This window comes from Epinephelus fuscoguttatus, linkage group LG14 (genome assembly GCF_011397635.1).
Source record: "Epinephelus fuscoguttatus linkage group LG14, E.fuscoguttatus.final_Chr_v1".
Lineage (NCBI taxonomy): Eukaryota > Metazoa > Chordata > Actinopteri > Perciformes > Serranidae > Epinephelus > Epinephelus fuscoguttatus.
Window position 1 is genome coordinate 13293137 of NC_064765.1, and position 19667 is coordinate 13312803.

General features: G+C 42.5%; 1 protein-coding gene across 3 annotated transcripts in view; it reads right to left on the reverse strand.

Moving 5' to 3' along the window:
- Positions 1-615: 615 nt before the first annotated feature.
- The window catches only part of stag1a (stromal antigen 1a), a 62693-nt gene continuing 43641 nt past the window's right edge, over positions 616-19667 (reverse strand). For all 3 annotated transcript variants that reach the window (XM_049596048.1, XM_049596050.1, XM_049596049.1), the window contains exons 2-32: positions 18489-18711; positions 18199-18319; positions 17818-17973; positions 17454-17550; positions 17240-17316; positions 15493-15697; positions 14931-15082; positions 14247-14320; positions 13921-14044; positions 13697-13795; positions 12939-13018; positions 12722-12829; positions 12478-12592; positions 12155-12272; positions 11927-12030; positions 11599-11691; positions 10966-11259; positions 9710-9780; positions 9286-9454; positions 6058-6150; positions 5784-5958; positions 5473-5612; positions 5213-5314; positions 4952-5100; positions 4618-4746; positions 4321-4523; positions 4021-4189; positions 3701-3817; positions 3469-3583; positions 2480-2560; positions 616-2249 (exon numbers count right to left, since the gene is read on the reverse strand). In XM_049596048.1, the coding sequence (XP_049452005.1) occupies positions 2226-2249; positions 2480-2560; positions 3469-3583; positions 3701-3817; positions 4021-4189; positions 4321-4523; positions 4618-4746; positions 4952-5100; positions 5213-5314; positions 5473-5612; positions 5784-5958; positions 6058-6150; positions 9286-9454; positions 9710-9780; positions 10966-11259; positions 11599-11691; positions 11927-12030; positions 12155-12272; positions 12478-12592; positions 12722-12829; positions 12939-13018; positions 13697-13795; positions 13921-14044; positions 14247-14320; positions 14931-15082; positions 15493-15697; positions 17240-17316; positions 17454-17550; positions 17818-17973; positions 18199-18319; positions 18489-18517 (3783 nt within the window). In that variant the 5' untranslated portion in view covers positions 18518-18711 and the 3' untranslated portion in view covers positions 616-2225. The remainder of the gene's footprint in view (positions 2250-2479; positions 2561-3468; positions 3584-3700; positions 3818-4020; positions 4190-4320; positions 4524-4617; positions 4747-4951; positions 5101-5212; positions 5315-5472; positions 5613-5783; positions 5959-6057; positions 6151-9285; positions 9455-9709; positions 9781-10965; positions 11260-11598; positions 11692-11926; positions 12031-12154; positions 12273-12477; positions 12593-12721; positions 12830-12938; positions 13019-13696; positions 13796-13920; positions 14045-14246; positions 14321-14930; positions 15083-15492; positions 15698-17239; positions 17317-17453; positions 17551-17817; positions 17974-18198; positions 18320-18488; positions 18712-19667) is intronic.

The following is a 19667-nucleotide window of genomic DNA, read 5'->3' on the forward strand; positions in this document are numbered from 1 at the left end:
TGTGGACACAGGCCCTTCACTCGTTTCCTTGTAGGCAGTGAACGCATCATGGTCTTCAGCAGTAGTTTGCTTGGATACCAGGGGCCATTTCAACTGTTCAGCCCAATTTTTAAGAGGTCCAGTGTGTATGATATTGGGGGTAATTGGCAGAAATTTAATGTAATATAATGAGTATGTTTTCTTTAGTATGTAATAATCTGAAAATACGAGTTATTGTGTTTTTGTTACCTAAGAATAAACCATTTATATTTACATAGGAAGCGTTTCCTTGTCTATTGAGTTTGCCATGTTGCAATGCCATGTTTCTATAGTGGCTCCAGATAGGGACCTTTGCGTTTTCAAAAGTTCCTTCCTCTTGATGAATTTTGTCTTACCTTTGGAAGTTCCTGGACTGCCTTAATGTTTAAAGTGAACCTTGAGTTGAGATTGTTTTGTCAGCCACAATGACAGCTGTTCACAAGGTCAAAAGTGATTTGTCCTGCATTACAGTTATAATCCACTTTAAAAACTATGGCAAAGCTGGAAGTTGGATTTGCTATCAGCTGTTTTTATCTATAATGAGGTTGTAAAACAAAGTCACACACAAACGCTGGTCCATAAATCGATTACAGATTTTATTTTATTAGAAAGAATTTAGGTTCACAGAAAAAAAACAGGCTTTTAGAGCATTTTAGGGCAACTGATGTCAACTGCACTGCAGAAAAGATCCAATTGTCTCTGATATTTACAGGACGACTGCCAAGCCAGCCAAGGGAAAGGTAAATGATTGATAAACCGACGGTGGGTGAACAACGATATGGCTGGAAACATTCAAAACACATTCAAACAAATCTGTCAGACATAGAAATCTGTCACTGTACTGGATCTGAACGATGATAACAACGAATCTGCGACTTCTTGGATCAGTAAACACTGACGGCGGGTGTGAAAACTGAAAACTTAATCTGAACCGTAAAATGAACGAACCTAAGAGATAATCTGCTGTAATACTGAACTGTGAAACGATTACAATCAGACCATACAGCGCTTAAAAACTGGTTTTCCACAGCAACAATCTGAGCTTGGTAACCGTTAGATATGAGTTACAGGTGTAGGGGGGAGGGGCTGGAATATACTGTAAGTATGTAGGCCACAATTTGGCAACAAACAAGATACATATTCAAGAAAAGGCTGTACAAACATCAGACAAAAACAAAAACACACTTGATTTAAAACTTTAGTACTAAAGCTACAGAATTCAAAATATGTTTATTGTCTTTTTTTTAAAACTTTTTAACTTCAAAACGCCGTTATTCAAGGGTGTGTGTTTGTGTGTGTGTGTTCCGAGAGATCTGAGAGGGTGGAGGCTTCTTTCCGAGGTCGGTTGGGGGAGGGAGGTGGCTTCGCCGTCAAATGACAACACTTTTTCGCTTTGACATCACACACACACACAAGACAGTTACATCACTTCCGCCAAGTCACTCTACAGCTGTTGACCTCAGTGTGCATGTGCGACTACTCGACCATCATCACCACCAACACTTTACACACACACATCACACACCAGCACCACCACATACACGGACTCAGATGGCGAACAGAGAGAGGAGGGGTGGGGTGGGGTGGGGGGGGGGTCGGTGGGTGGTAATAAGAGCAAAGATATAGAACACTTAGTATTGAGATCCTCTCTATGCTGGACTGAACCAACAGATTGAAGTGCGACACCAAAAGAAGGGGGGCTGTACAGAGTGTTACGCTGCTCTGTGCTGCTGATCGGGAGCAAACAACTGTACATCTGTGTTAATAGGGAACCGTAAAAACTGCGAGTGCTCGTCGGCCGGCTGCAGGATTACTTAGCCAGAGCGCCATCAGAGCTACCGCTAACAAGAGCTAAACCGACAGGCTGGAAAGGAGGAGGAGGAAGATTTGGAGCAAGACGAAGCTCTTGAATAATCCGGACTAGATTCTGGAGAATGTTCTGGATCCTCCAGCCCACCTGAAAGAACAGAGCCGATCCTCGCTTCACACTTCCAGGTGAGATCCAGCCGATGCGGGATCTGTCAGCAGATCCTCTTGACAAACATCCTTCCACCGTGTCTTATAGAAAGAGAAAAGTACTTCAACAATGTTTTTTTCTTCTTCTTAAGAGTTTGATTGGCAGGTTATCTGGGTGAGACGTCCCAAACCCCCCCTTCTGTTTACTCCTGATGTGGATCCTGGTCTCAGGATCGTTGCCTCTTCCCAGATCAGAACATGGGCATGCTGAAACCCTGGAACGATAGAGAGGAGAACGACAGTCAGACAATCTATCCAAAAGTTATTTTCATTATCATTTATTCCTCTGTTTATCATAGCCCAAAGTTTTGTTTAAAAATATTCCATTTACTATCAGAGACGATAAAATAAAATTTAAAAACTGCAAATGCCCACATTTTAGAAGCTGGAAGCAAGCTCTACTTAGTTTTTTGATTCAAATGTCAAAGTGTAAAGTTTTACTCACCGACTCGTCCTCAATCATCGCTGCAGAGTCAAAGAAGTCTGGTCTTAATTCTGCTCGTTCACGTCTGTTCCTTGATGGCGGCTGGGAAGGAAAAAAAGCCGAAATTAAGACACTTAATCAAGAAAATATTGGATTTTTAAAGCAACAGTACACAAGATTAAGTATTTTAGAGATTTGGCACCCCTATATTTTTGGAGTGGTACACCACCGTCCTAATACACACTACGCCTGTCCTGATGTCAGCTGTAGTTATGTGTCTTGACAGCCAACGGGAAAACAAGGACAGCAAAGTCCCTAACAATGTTATTTATATAAGATTGTGACGTTGGGTGTAACCTTATCTTCTCAGGGACAGCTGTACATGCACATTTGTTAACAAGCCGGAGGATTTGGAACAGGCATATACGACATCAGAAATTTTATACACACATGATTCTGCATAGTTTTATTTATTGTGGCACTGGAAATGAAAACATAACAAAAAAGAATGACAAGGTTTTAGTTTTACTGGTGTTTTTAGCCTACTGTTTTCTTTTCTTGCTTCCTCCCAAGGTTTCTTCAGTCTCTTCACCTCTGCCATTATTACTGTACTGAAAATATTGTGCTAGCGTCTTCTTGTTTGAATCTTAAATTAACATTCTCAACACACATGATATCAAAAGAGAACATCAGAATCATGCAAATAAAGATGAAGGATTGAGAAAGCAAAACAAACAGCAGTGCAGAACTGCCGAGCTAGCTAGTGCTGTACAGTGTTAGCTCTTCTCCCAGTGGATCCAACCCGCTCACCAAAGTTACACTGTGGTAGAAAAGATGTTCGGGGTGCAGTGTGTACATGGCAGAGGCGCCACTCTCCTTATTTCAAGTCAGTGTACCATTGAAATAATTTTAAAGCTGTTATTTGGAGGTTAAAAAGTTGCAGGTATTTTAGTTATTTATCTTTATTTTGGAGTTTCACAAATGCAGTGAGAGAAAGCGACATTACTCACCAGGTCGATCACCATAGTGTCTTCAAACTCCTCGTTCATGTCCTCCAGTTGGCCCCGCGATGACATCATCACATCCTCGAAGATGGGCTCTGCGTCATCCTCCATCAACCCACGTCTGATGGGAAATGTCATTAAGAGGAAGACGGATTATCTTTTGTTCTTTTTTGTCCTGGCTCTCTAAAAAGGATCGACAAGAAACATGGTGGAGGTAAGAAGCCGGGTTTCCACTTACACAGTCTGCCGGACGCCCTGATTGCTGCGTGACTTGATGTAGTTCATGCCCGTCCGGTCCTTCCTGTTCACCTCCTCCATCTTTTGCTGGCCGAGCCACGACATCTGCATCTGAGGACTGAGGAGAAACAGAGAGGATCAACAGACTTTACTTTGATTACACTTATGAGGACTTGCTATAGCTAAAATGCTGAGTCCGTCTCTCAATGAAAAACAAAAATCAGCTGTGATAGATTCCTGAACTAGTTACTTATCAATTCACAAACTATTTCATGTTGATGTAAGTGTGTGTGTGTGTGTTTTAATCGTGTATACACTTACTTGTGTACAAAGTCGTTTTCTGACCCGGGTTCTGAGTCGGGGTCGGGCATGTGTTCTGCTGGTCTGTTCTCTCTGAGGACTGTTGAGGTGAGCTGAGGAGTCTGCAGCGCTCCTGGTGTCTGAAGTGTGTCATTACGCAACATCCACGAGCCCTCAACACTACTCTCTTCTGAAAAACAACACACACGGAGAGTTCAGATCATCAGAAACGAAAACAGCAGGTCACCATGAACATGTCTCTTTTCCTGGTACAGATTAATAAACATAAAACCAAGTAGCCCTCACGGCCTGCCTCCTCACCCTCGATGCGTTTCTTGTGTATCGGCGGTCGTCCCTTCTTGCTGCGGACTGAGGCGGCCTTGCTGCTGGAGCCTGACGTGACAGACATGTGGTCCTCGTCTCCTCCCGTCAGCAGGCTGTTCCTATAGGAGATGAGCGGCAGCCACACGTCCTCTCGACGCTCCGACATGGACTCTGACATGAACTTCTCCAGGTACGAGTGGCTGAGGAGACATGCATTCATTTCTGAATTACACTCTGAAAGTTTTGCGTGACAGTTTGAGGTTTGAATTACAATGGGAAAAATAAAGTACTTACACCGTCTTTTTGTCTTGGCGAATTAGTTTGGAGGAGAATTCACTCAGAACCTCCAGGAAGGCCAGGTTGATGGGGGGAAACTCAGGCCCTCGAGGATTCTGGTACTTAAATGCAAACTCTATTCCATCCCTGTGACGAGACACAGAGTGAGACAGAGACAGAGACAGAGGTAGAAAGTAGAACTAAAATGCAGCAAAGTCATCTGCAAACTTTCAAACCCCCTCATGACCCTTTAACTCATTTAACGTGACTAAAGCATTCTCAACGTCCTCCTTGTCTGATTACAGCTGTGAGTCCTGACTAGCGCCCCCTGGAGAACACAGCATAGTCTTACTTGTGCAGCGTGGCAACAGCCTCTCTGGTCTTGATCTGATCCAGGCCAAAGGTGAGGGCGAAGCGTCGGGCCAGCTCCTTGATGCCACTGACATGAGACGATGTTCGGTCCAGGTTGGGCCCCTGGTCCTGCAGCAGCTCGTTGAACAGCTGCAACACACAAGTGGACAAAGCGTTTGTGGATGTGCACAGAGGAGCTCTCGTAACTTCAAGAATGCAATGTTTGAAGCCAGGGAGCTGCTTTGCTTTATCAGCATCTCACCTGCTGCAAGCTGAGAATGAGCGTCTTGGCGCAGAGGATCTTGTCCGTCTGTCTGGTTTTACTCAGAGTCTCCTTGATGATGTCGCCATAGTCATTATAATACTGAGGCAGATAACAAGACAGTTAAAAACATGCGAGATGTCACAGTTTAGCACATGTATTCTTATATCATTGTCACATTTACATCGACAAAAACAATCAAAACCAGAATTTATGTGAAGGAAATTTGCTACGTCTGTCGAGTACAGACAAACAGTCACCTTCATGTAGTGTTTGAAGATGTCTGCAGCAGCGGGCATGTCGACAATGTCGTAGATGATGAGTTTGCAGAAAGCCGCGAGCAGATTTCTCCTTTTGTGGAGAGCCTCGATCTTGTTGGCCTCGTCCTCCTCGTCTCCCTCTGCAGGCGGACGAGGAAATAAAGAGGAGGAGAAAAGAAGAAAAGAAAAATATGAAATGAATGGGGGCATTTTGTTGTTGTTTTTTCAAGCTGTCTTCAAGCTTGTCTCATTCTAAATTAGATAAAACAATGTGCTTGGACCCAAAACAGTGCCCTGTAAAAAGTTCTCACCCATGCTCTGGCTTTCATCGTCCTGGTCGATGAAGACGTGGTCCAGGACGAAGTTGAGCAGCTCGTTCTGCAGGGTGCTGTCTGGGTTGAAGACCAGCGGCTGGAGGCCCTCCCTGCCGCCAGAGACCAGCTGGTGACTGAAGATCATCAGCAGGTCGCAGAGAAGCATGAACGCCTGAGCAAGAGGCACAAATGAGTTTTGAGATATGACATTTGATGAAAAAATGCTGCCAGTTTACTGTCAGAGACTGCGGCACCAGGTGTGTGTTGTTACCTGTTCTTTCACCGGTGTGTTGACGTTGGACAGGCACTGCTGGCACACAGCCAGGAAAGACTTAACCACTCTCCTGAGCGCCACCAAGTCATCCTGCGCACACACACACACACACACACACACACACACACACACACACACAGACACACCCCATTAGCCAAGCGTCACAAATAATGAGCACTTTAATGGAAATCGATATTAAACAGCAGTATCAGTCAGGCTGCAGCAATGAAGTGATCAAACTTTAATGGTTCCAATAAATCACTGAGCGACTTCACTGCGGCGGAAGAATCAATACATACTGTGTTGATGCTGGTTGAGTGTGTCAGAGGGCTCAGAGAGCTAATGATAATACAGTTTGATTTATCTTATTATTCCTGACACACTGCCAGCCCGGGGAATTTCATATCATATATCCTGCATAATTTAAATATTAATGGTCAAGAGGGATGCCTTTATAATTCACTGTACATCAGCAAAAATGCTATTAAAAGACACACACCGTAGTATCTATTTCTGTACCACCAAGACAGTAAACAGACTTCTCATCGATTTCATAAACATGTTGTAACTACAGGTGTCAGCTGGATGTTAAACTAATGTTGAAGCTGTAGGACTATGAGTTCAAATCTTTTTAAAAAGCGGATCCCATAGATAAATACTCAATTATGATGGTTTATTTATCATTTAAGTTATTTTTTAATCAAAACTCCCCCAAAATTCAGAAGTCCCAGCTTCTCAAATGTTTTTTAAGCCTGTTTGACAATAACTGGGTACATTTGGGCCCTTTTGCACTGACCAGTATTACCTAGAGACCTCATGAAATTTAGAAATGACCCTATTTTGTCTGGGTTTCGTGCGGTGTATTCACATAAACATAACTAAGTCTGTATTTTACTCTGAGTTACTGACATTATCCCCAGGCAGTCATTCGTAACTCCACTCTACACAACACAGGGACACCCTTCAGCACCAATTGTGGTGACGTAAAGATTTAACCTAAATCAATTCTGCCGCATGTCATCCATCTCATCATCTTTCAAGATTTCGCTCTTCTGATGGATTTAAGCTCGTGCTTTCTGCAAATGGGTCCCCGTGCTGTGTTGCAGGATGAGCCTCCTGCACTCAAAACGCTGTCAACCAAAATGCATTTTTCCATCTTAGAAACACTGCCTGTGTGCAACCTCTCTTATCTAAAGAAGACACCAAAAAACTTGTTCATGTTTTTGTCTCCAGCAGACTTGACTGCTGTCGTGGTTTGTTCTCAGGCCTCTTGAAGAAGTCTTTTAACAAAGTACAGATGATCCAAAATGCAGCAGCATGTCTGGTCACCAAGACAAAACACAGAGAATACATCACTCTGGTTTTAAAGGCTCTTCACTGGCTTCCTGTTCATTTTTAAAATTTTGCTTTTAGTTTTGGAATCTCTCAGTGGACTGGCTCCTGACTATTTATGTGACATGTTGGTCAAATACATTCCCTCCAGATCCCTTCAGATCCTCCACCTCTGGTCTACTAAATGTCCCCCAGAGTAGAGCTAAAAAGTTCGGTGATGCTGCGTCCTGTGTTGTCGGCCCAGAGGACATCAGACTCTCTGATTCAGTAGACAGCTTCAGACGAAATCTTAAAATCTATCTTTTTTTTAAAGATATTTTTTAGGGCATTTTTTGTCTTTAATTGACAGGACAGTGAAGCGTGAAAGGGGCGGGGGACAAAGGGCCGCAGGCTGGACTCGAACCCGGGCCTTGTACAGCCTTGTATATGGGGCGCCTGCTCTACCACTAAGCCATCGACGCCCCAAAACCTATCTTTTTAAACTTGCCTGTTTGTAGCTTTTATTTAATTAATTGGTATCAAACCTAATTCGTACTTCATGTGTCCGTGTGAGTGTGTGATTGAATCTTATTTACTCTTTCTTATCCAGTCTTTTATGTGTATTTTCTCATTTTATTATGTAAAACACTTTGAGTTGCACTTGCTGTCTGAACTGTGCTATACAAATTAAGTTATTATTATTATAATAATTATTAAGCTTTCATTTATAATTGCCAACGCAGGATCCATAATTCTTTTTTTTTTTAAAAAAGATATTTTTTTGGGCATTTTTAAGCTTTTAATTGACAGGACAGATGAGCGTGAAGGGGGAGAGAGAGAGGGAGTGACATGCAGCAAAGGGCCGCAGGCTGGAGTCGAACCCGGGCCGCTGCGGCAACAGCCTTGTACATGGGGCGCCTGCTCTACCACTAAGCCACCGACGCCCCCAGGATCCATAATTCTTGACCAGGAAAAAGTGCAAGGGGAAAACTAAAAACTTTGCAAAGAATAAATTAATAAATACAACCTGAATCACTGAGATGCCGATGTGCATTGTGACTATTATGACCTCTGTGTCTGGCGAAATATGGCACGTAATTTATGGTAGAATTTTTACTTGACAAATTATGGACACGGCAAATTCACATGAGATTAAGATCACAGACAACTGCTGCAACTATTATAAATTAGTGGATGTCCCCAGGTAATATTCGTCCCATGCTAACAGGGCTTATGTCAATTTAGGCTGTGTATGTACACTGACTGGAAGTAGAGTTAGATTCAGTGTATGTATCTGCATAATTAGTCAATAAAGATGATTCTGATCGTGGGCGTTTTCCCCTACTGTATTGTCTTAATGCCTTTTTATGTCTTCTGTAAAGCCCTCTGATTTGCCTTGTTGTGGAAAGGTGGTTTACGATTAAACCTGCCTTGGGATTACAGACTAAACTAGACTTTAATTGCAGCTCTAGTTAATAATGAAGAATTAAGTGGCATATAATGGGTCCACATGGGGGGATCTTTACTGCTGAACTACTGAGCTAAAACAACATAAAACACTGTGCTGTTGGAAACTGGCGAAATGTTTCCCAGCAGTGGATTATGAGTTAAACTGTTCTGGAGGTTTGGGGCTTCAGTCCACTATAAAATAACAGCTTTGGGATCTGATCCTGTGTGTGGTGTTTAAGTGTGAAATAAGATCGATTAGGGGGTAAGCCTCCTCCATCCTATCTGATAGCGAGATGAATTTTCACACCTAAGCTGCTCCTCCCTGCAGAGATACAGATAAGCTGCTGTCCCCCTGCGCCACTGATGCTCAGGCACAGCAGTCTTAACTCTGAGCCCCCCGCCTGACTGAGGATAAACCCGGGATCTGAGAGTGTCAGAGCTCTGTCAGTGAGGTGAGTGCGGCACCTTGCTGGGAGCCCCCTCCGTGATCTTGACCAGCTGCCAGAGGATGGAATAGTGGGAGCACTGCAGGGCCTGGACGGCTATCTGCTCTGGCATGGAGCCCTGCTCGATGCCCGCCTTCAGCAGCCGGTAGCAGTTCCCAAATAAATCCCACCGCGTCAAGTCGTGGGCACTGAGGCGGAAGACAAGAGGAAAACACATTAGATTACACAGAGTAAGTCTCTAGTCTCTGATTCTCTCGTTCCAGCTTCCCATTAGTGAGAATATGATGCTCTTATTTGTCTCATCTGATGGTAAACACAATGTCTTCAGGGTTTGAGTGACTTAGCCTTGGACTTGAAGACATGTTTTGCTATTTTCTGATTTTCTGATAGAGATTAAATGATCAATTGAGAATCAATCAATGAGAGAGAAAAGATAGTCTTACTTGTGGAAGGCTGTGAGTCTCTTGAGCGTGGATAAAACATTGTAAATATCGTCATCATCGGCCTCCTCTGCCTGTAGAATAACAAACACCTGTTAGAATTTTTGCTACTCACCTCGGCACCAACCATGGACAAAACACTGACATGTTCACGGTTTCACACACTTCAATATTTCCTGTTCCTAAAAGCAAAACACCTTCTGTACTCAGGTATTTTTCTTTCATTTTTATTTCCGTGGCTACATTTGGGCTCAACAGGTGTTTTTGATACCGAGTGTAGAGCAGGGCTATATGATGATATTGTTCAGGGGGTTACACGTTCAATATACTAAGGGCCTGGGGGCCAGACACCTCAATGAGCTATTATTCTCATTATATATGTACACTTAACAACACGTCACTGCATTTTCAAAACTTTTGTTTCGCTACATTGCAATTTACATTTACTATTTACATTTTTACAACCTCTACTTGCAACTGCATTTTTGTTGAAAGGTATACATTATCAAATTGGGAGACATTCCAGTACATTGTTTTTAAGTTGTTGATCTATTAATGTGTCAACAGCAAAGAATGTGGCTGTGACCGTTGTACAAATGGGATCCAGTTTGACGGTAACTTCATAAATCTACTCATTTGTAGGCGAATGTGCTTTATTTTTGGCGAAATTCTAAATAACACATTTGTGATTATGATGAAATGTCACTTTTTTTAAGCTTAGATTTGATTACATTTCCTGACGGAAGCAGTTGCAACATATGATGCATTCAAGGACTATCAGGAAAATTTAAAAAGCCGACGATAATTTTTTATTACAGTTTCTGGCTGTGATTAATAGTGTAATTCTGGCAATTTCTAAAAGAGAACTGGCAGGTTGTTTGGGTCAGAGACAATTAGGCCAAGGGTACAGAAGCACTCTCCTGGTTTGAAGGATTTATTGTGTTAATCACATGATCTTTTTTCTTCTTCAGGTTTAAATATTATTTATTAGTAAACAGAAATTAGTGTGCACCTTTTGTGAACCTTCGTTAAGGTGTGTATGCCTTGCACCCTAGTTAATCAGAGTAATTTATTTCTTAAATTGATTAAGATCATCATCGGTTTATAAATCAAAAAAATTTAGGGGGCATTTTTCCTGCATTTGATAGTGAATTTCAAAGACATGCTCCCTTCACAGACATTTTGTGTCACATAGACAATTGCAAGCTTATTTACACCAGTCTCTTCTGAGCCAACACCCGCTACACTTCCCATCGTACCTCCTGCAGCAGCTCTTCCACAGAGTGCGCAAAGCGATCCGTCATCTCGTCGATGAGCTGCGAGCGGGCGATGTCCACGCGGTTCATGATGGTGTACTCTTCAGAGCAGAGGATGCTGTAGGTCTTACTGCAGGCCTCCAGCACATCCATCTCGATGTGCTTCTCCACCACCAGCCGGATCTGCTTCAGCAAGGCGTCCAGGTGCTTCTCCATGCGCCCGGCGCTGTACACGTCCAGGTCGAAGAACTGAGGGATCTGCAGCAGGTTGGCTACCTTTTCCGAATCTGCCTGGTACTGTGAGGAAGAAAGTGGAGAGGAGAGAATTAATAAAAAAGGACACAGAAAAAAGTCACGAGCAGTCATGCAGAGGCAGAAAAGAGACAGAGCGACCCATCAATCTTCGTTTCTGTTTCCCAGCTTGCAAAATGGTCGATTACATTTAAATTATTTGGCCAGCGCACTTGTCCAGAGTGGCATACATTCAATAATACTTCTCATGACTCCATAAGCATCACCCTGATCGATTACTTCGACAAACAGATCAGTCACCCAGCCCATTCATTAATCAGTGTCGCCTGCCTCTCTGTTGCTGGCACTGTGCAGGCTGCGGGCTGGACCTTAGGAAGGCCTTACCTTGGACAGAAGCATGGGCAGAGCCATGATGAAGTGCTCTGTCAGTTTGTTTTTATCGTCTATCTGGGTCTTCCTCTCCTTTGCTGTCAGCACCTGGACGAGCAGACACAAAACTTAAGGTCAGATGTTGACGCAGGCATAAAAAATAGGCGGAAAAAAGGACGACAAGATGGAATATTCTGTCCCGTCTGTAAACATCTAATATTCTTCAGATCTAAATTTAGACAGAGCATCCATCTGCTTTCTTGTCTCTTCAGTCTCAACGTCACCTTCACTCATGTACAATTCAAAGTGAAGTCTTAAAGTGTAGTGAGTTTATTTGACCCACCCGTTTGCCGGTGCCTCTGCCAACAGGTGGGTGTGCCTCTGCTGCCTGTCGGATGGTGCACACTGTCAGCTCGATCAGTGCGCTCTCCTGTCTGTCTGACAACACTGCAGGGACAGAGCGGGAGAGTAAGATAGAGACATGTCTTGCTTGATGTGAAGTAACATGAGGTCATTTCATAGGCCTAAAGAGAGATCAAGAACAGTGTGTGTGAGTGTGTGTGTGTCTCACCTTCCTCTCCCTGCACAGGCTCCTCCAGCAGGAGTTCGGTCATACACTCCCAGTCTTTCAGCAGCTCCTGAGAGCTTTCCCACAGCGAGTCCACCAGGTAGGCTGCATGCTCATGGAGCTGCACACAGAGCGACACTTACATGATCAGGCTTTGCTGGCACTGTGTGAAATCTGCTGTGATCCATAACTTTTAATCAACGGTGACATTTCATATTTGCAGAGCGAAATGTCAAACGATCCAGTGACTCAAATGTAACATATCATTTACTCTACTGTCGATATAAACCAAAGAAAGAACGACGTGACAGTTGTTTTTGTGTTACCTCACTCTCCAGAAAGAAGAGCACCAGCATGCGGATGAGATTCCCGTTAGGACTGCTCCGCCCTCTGCGCTTAGCCAGTGCTTCCTCTGCCTGCGGATCATGACGACTGAACAACCTGACAGAGAGAAAGAGACAGATATTAGAAACCACTGTATAAATGACAAATAAGATGCTTTGAAAGCTCTGCATTTTCCAGTCAATAATATTTAAATATCAATTAGGTGAGACATCAGGATGGACTCACTTCCTGTGCAGGAACTCTCCAGCAGCGACTGCCACTGGCCGGTGGGCAGAGTAAACCAGGTGGTACACATTCTCACAGTCCTCATTGGATAAGGCGTCTTCACTGCCCCTGCAACAGGTAAGTAAAAAACATAAACGTTAAAAAATGAACTTAAAAAAAATGATAACATCAGACTTTTTTTTAACTGAAAACGGTGATGAGCATTGAAGTTACTCACTGCAGGATGAGTGTGACCAGTCTGATGGCCTCCACAGCCACATCGTACTCCTTATCCAGCGTCATTGATACAATACGATCCTGTCAAAACAGACATGATTAAACAGGGAAAGTGTCATAAGCTGTACAATTTGAGCCTGTTTCTGACCCCATTTTTGAGCCACAGGGTTCATTTTAGAGTCTGACCAAATTTCAGTTTGGGTGTTGTTTGCCTTGCAATGTACAGGGCTGGGGAGTGAGGACCGTTCACAGCCCAATAAACGGTGCCATTTTTTCTCACTGTGCTTGAACGACGTGGCAACAGAGCATCAGAAAGTGCCATGGCAACACAAAGTGCCATATGAACAGGAAATATGGAGGCCTGGTTGGCAACAACAGCATACATGCTTCTCTGATGTTTCTTCCTCCCCCTATAATTACCGATATGATTGACAGAAATGGTATAAAATTACAGACCTCTCTGAGCTAAAAACCTTCTACCTGCCTCTGAGCTTTCAAACAAATCTTTATTCATAGTTATCATTAGCCAGAAAAATCCACAGGGGCAGACGAGCTGTTTTAGTTTCTATTTAACACACACACACAGTGTGAGCACATAAATCATGAGCTTTGGCTTTACATTGCTGATGATTTACTCGTACAATGAGAGCTGGAACTAAACAACAACAACATTTCTTAAACAGGCTAAAATTGTGCAGTGTGTGCCCCGCTTAAAAAGCAGTAAGGATTCTTTCTTATTTTCACTCCTGCAGGTGTTACCTTGAAGCGGTTGGTGAACAGCTCTAACTTGGGGAACAGTTCTCGGTTTGTGTACAGGTTCTGCAGAGCCTTCAGGCACTTGAGACGCACCTCCCCTTGCTGAAAACCAGAGGGAGAGAGAGTTAAAAGCAGATCCTGGTGGGCTTAAGGTCTGAACCAAGTGTTGAAGAAAAGTGAGAAAACAACAACTAAACAGTCAGGTGGTTTTATGAGTTTGTGCTTACCCTATCATGTAGTGTCCAACCAACATATTTCAGGTAACTATCATTAAGAAAAGCGTCGCTGTACATCTTCATCCACACTCCGATCTCCTCAATGCAGATGGCTCGGATTTCAGCGATTGCATCCCTAGAAAATAAAGAGTACAGTCACCACCAGCATTATTGTTATTTATGTGACACACAAAACTGGGAAACACATTTAACAAAAATTAGTCATGTCTGATTAATGTCTGTGGCCCCCATTATCATCAGGGCTGACAGTAGCTGTTAAGAATCACTACAACCATATTTCAAATAGCAATAATCATATTAACAAACATAAGATGTACCTGTAGCGATGCACAAAGATTCCCTTGAAGATGGAGTTCATCATATTCTCTATCTCATCTTGGTTTTCTTGAAGCTGCAAAGACAAAACAGAGAGTTTTAGGCAAGACCCTCTTTGGACAGGACATACTTAATAACATTTTGATACATAACTCCGTACTGCAGAAGACTAAACTGTGATAACAGCTGTTTGTTCCTAATTGCTTTAGTGCTGAATTCGATTTATTGCTCAGATCTGATTTCTGACAACAGGGAGGAGGAGATAGAGAGCCAAAATTTTATTTGTGTTTTTTTGTGGAGCAATAGTTCCCAATTCTTCCTTCAGCTAAATAGGGCTGTTTTTTTTGTTTTGTTTTTATTAATCTGTGTATTCTTTTGTTTATCTGCTTGTTTGTTTTTTGGCTTTCTTAATTATTTATTTTCTCCAAGCACTTTTATTTCTTTTCATAAATCATGTAGTTGCCAATAAAAACAAAATAAAAAAATGAAAAAAGTGGCCTCAAACAGAATTAAAAAATAATATTCCCATGATTTATGCTTTTCACACTGTTATGAAAAATACAGATCTGAATCACATATGAGCAAAAAAAATTAATCAATCTCAATGCATTAAAACTATACACAAAAAGCTTTAGATTCTAATATCTAATATCAGATCTGAAGAGTGTCATCCAACACCAGCTAACCTCCTTCCTCTTCTGTAGCAGCAGTTCCAGCTTCTCATTGGCTCGTTTGCCGGCGATCTTGTTCCTCTCTGCCTCGTACTGTCTCTGGGTGTTGTCCTGGTGAATGCTCAGGTTCAACGCCACATTCACCAGTGCTGTCATCAGCTTCATCGCTAGGCAGACACAAAAATGCACGCATAAGGCTCAGAAATAAGTAAACAACCAAACATGAGCACAGTCAGATGTGAATACAGTAAATCAAAAGCACAATGATGTAAGAGTGAAGCTGTTATCTTATCGCACACTAAATATGTTTCCTTCAATCTATTTTTCTAGTGTTGGGTGCCATTTCTACAGTTAACCTTACTTGTTTTTAACTGCATCGTCATCTTTATAGACAATTCGGACCTTTATTTCTTGTCATTAACTGCCACTTGTAAGATGTAGCACTACTAAAAAAACACATACTGTATGTGGTGTTATCATTTACTGCCGGCCAATAAGGAGGCGTGTAACTCATTTAAACACTGCTGTCTTGTAAAGATAAGAATTGTAGGGGTCCTCATAAAGCTGGTGTCGTTACCTGCTAATGTGGAGGTGTGTCTGAAGGCTCGCACTTGAGAGTCCGACAACCCGGTGAGGAGCGAGATCACCGTGTCCATCATGTACTCGTCGTAGATGATGCTGTACTGACACTGGCGGATCAAGACGCTGATAAACTCGCAGAAGTTGTAGCGGAACTTCTTCCACATGGGCCCTGGCATGGTGAGAGGATAATCCCCGCTGTCCTGTTTACAGAGACACAGTGATCACAGAGACTTGATCAGTGTTTATCAAAATGATCTCTGGGTTAAGACGCTGTGCTGGGAACCATTCGTCATGCCCAGGTGTTTCTGTGGAACAAGGTATTGACAGTGACCGACTATCCCATCATTTCATCGCTTCATTGCTTCAGTGTCAGAGATGCTTTAAAGAAATTTTGTCCCTCTCTTCAACTCTAGCCTTTAAAGGTATACTATGCAGGATCGTTGTTACTGTTTGTCCCCACCACCTGGTACAGGTCAAGACAGAATCCTGCGGAGATCCAATTTTACAAACTCACACCTGTAAAGCTCAGTAGCAGAACCAACCTGTTACCCTTAATTATCTCCAAGTCAAATCCAGACCCACCCCAACCCATTAATACACTAGTCCCGTGACCAGCCCCATGATTTCACACACTGTTTTGCTCTTACACCTGTACTGTCCCACTCAGATGTGCAAAGCACTCACTCAGGCAGCTCTCTCTTGTTGTTGATGTGATGCAAAGTGAGACAGACCTGAGGCAATCATCCATCCACTTATCCAAAGTAACTGCCTCATTGCTATCAGTCATCTGCATCCTCAGCTCTGGAGAGATGTTTTGTCAAACGTCCTCTGCATATTTTGTCAATCTGCTGCTGTCGAATCAGGCTAAGCAGCGAGCCAGGGCCATCCACATTTAGTTCATTTTTACCCATGCCCAAATCCACCACTTTATTTAAACATAATTTTTGTACCTGACTCTGAGTTAAGCACACATTAGTTACCACTGAAGGAGACAAGAACCCCTTTATTTGCACAAATATTGATTTTCGTTTATTCTTGGATCTGTCAAAAAGTGTCATGTGGTGAAAAGCTGGTAGAAGACAAAGTAAAAAATGAAAGTGATTTTGATCTTTAACTGTGCGATTTAACTCACATTGCACTTATAGCCTTCCTGTGGAGGTCTATTCCTGCTATAAGAGCACACACACTGTGCACACAGCTTCTGCAGAAAGGCTGATGAATACAGCGATACCACCACTTGTGTTGGGTCTGTCCAACAGTAAATGCCTTTGGTGTAAAATGTATGCTGAATAAGAGGGTATATGCGGGACAAAAATTACTTTTAACTGAGATGAAATTATTTCTGGGATTCTACACTCAACATCTAAAAATGTTCAAACAAATACTTATTTGGAAAATGACTGTAGCTGTTAGAAAAGCCAGACACCTCAGCTAAATTAAATCTGAGGAAATCTGGGAGAAGTGGAAAATGCATTTCCCCTTAACTTCCTTCTTTTGTTTACATTTCTGGAAATTGTCAGTTATTATTATCATTTATTTATCTCAAATGAAAAATACCCCATTTTCATTTTTATTATTAGTATATTAGTATATAACTAAAGATGAGTGTGTGAACTGCTGTTGCAAAGTGATCCCAAATAATGCAAAAATGATAATTACAATTAATACGACAATACATCCTTGAAACAAATTACATGAACACATTTTCACTTGGACGTCAATTAACTGAAACAAACATTTACCTCATCAAACTCTTCGGTCATCTTGCGGATGATCTCTGCGTTCTGCATGTTCCTGAACATCTCGATCCTCACAGTGCCTGGTTACACAACACCAACGACACAATTTAAATCAGATTTGTTGTCTCAGTGGTTTGACACCTGTATATACAGGACGACTGATTTCAGTAAACGACTGTAGAAGTTACACTAGATGCAGTAGTTTCACTTGTCTCACCTTTGCAGCCTGAGCACTGGATGAAAAAATTGATGAGGTCCAGCAGCGCCAAGTCTCTGTCTTGTTTGTACGACTCGATCCACTCGTCCACCACGGACTGTACACACAATAACAACAGTGAGATTTTACATTTTTCCTCCTCCACTGTACAACTTATTTTACAAAGTCTAACCTGTTGCATAGGAGAGAGAACATATTTCAAACCACAGTTAAGGGGACCGACATGAGCTCAAACAGTTTTAAATTAAATTATAGGTGCAATACAGATTTTTTTAAAGACAACACTGTGTGAGATATCAGCAGAGACAACTAAATATCTTTAATTTAATAATGCAAATATGTTACAAGAACTACATTCCCCCACCTGCATGGCACTCTTGCCCAGCTTGACCACCTCAAACAGAGTGACGGGGTCTCCGCCATCTCCATTATGTTGAGCCACACCGTTGGCTTTCCCTCGCCCTCTTGCTATGCCCATAGCCTTGTCCGTCGGCGACTTCCGAGGCTTCTTATTGGTCGCCTGCGCGGACAAAGATGTCATGAATACAGGGAAGAACTCAGAGAGAAACATAAAATATACATAATCAAGTTACACACAAAGTCATGCATACACCGGGGGTTATAAATGATTTAGATCCACATCTCTTCCAACACACGTCATCACACACACACTCTGATTGTTAATGAGGCTTTTCTCACTCATTTCCTTTCTCCTTACACACACTCCACTGACACAGACTCCTACCGGGGCTTGTTTTCCAGGCCTCCCTCTCTTCTTCTTGCCTTTCACCTCTGGATCCTCCATCTCACTCATGCTCATACTCAAGCCCACTGCTTCTGTCGCCCCAGACTCATTGGACGAGTCCCTGAGAGAGCACAACACAAAAACATGAGACTGCCGTGCACTGGAGAGCTTTTATTCACCTGCAGAGCAAATGTTCAGCTCCAAAATGAATCTTATTTTTTTAAGTTTGTTCTACTGTACTGTTAATATATGCAATTTTCTTTTTCTCTCAGTTGTGTTTTTACACTCACTGTAAGACAGGGAGCTCCGAGGTGATCATCCTGGTTAGCGGGGCTGGCGGTGAGGTGTGTAACTCTTGTTTGTGAGTGTCTTCAGGACTGAGTGTGTTTCGGGTCCAAAGATGGAGGCACAAGGCCGCAGCTCGGTTGGGGGGGGAAAGCTCTGGAAGGGCAGGGAGGAGAGGCTCCAGGACGTACTGCACTCAACTTGCTGGCACTTAACTCTCCCCAGCCCCTGGGGGGAAAACGAAAGAGAAAATAGAGAAAATGATTATAAAAATAAACATTTCAAACCAGTAGCAACTATAAATAATACAGGTGCAGCTATACCTGAGCATGTGCATATAACAGAACCCTAATTTAGATAACAAAGGGAAGTTATTGAAGTGCTTTACTGATGATATCTTGCATAAAACTGTGACATATACCTGCTCTACATGGTTTCTAACATTAGTGAATACAGGACAGTTTATATGGCACTTTACGGCTCAGTGTCCAAAGTGTCACATTTGGAAAATGTCACTGAAAGCAGAGGGAGGGAGAGACAGCTCAATCTTTCACTCAGGCTGTGGAGGTGAAAACGGGGAGAGGAGGACACCAACTGGCCACTTTGAGAACTACAACAGCAAAATATTGTGGAGTGTGTTGTGAGGACTTGTCCGCACAAGTGTTGTTGTTGGACAATTTTAGGAACACACGTGAAAATTGTTAGAATTTTATCATTGTATATAAACTAAGAAGGCTTCCTTTATTAAATGAAGAGTAAGATCAGCTCAAAGTGTGACAATACAACATTTTAAACTTTTTAAAAGTAATATATAAAAGGCAGAAAGGTGCTTTGACCTTATGCGCTCTGATAATAAAGTGGAATATAATATTTGTTGGACAAAGACTGGAGAGAAATATGATTTTCTGAAATCCTCTCCAGATTTGTGAGAATTCCCAGGTGCCACAAATGCTGCAAACTCACTGAAACAATCCTAAAATGTCTTCCAGTCAGAGCTAAACGAGAGGTTAAACTCTCAGACACAAGACTGGCAGCTAAGTTAATTACAACTGTAGTTACTGACCTGTTCATATGCTAATGAGAGCAAGGAGCAGAGGAGGAGCAATACCACTCTCAACCACAAGAGGCAGTATGCTCCACAAAGTCCTCTGGCCAAAGACTATCTCCAAACTGCTTAATTGAGT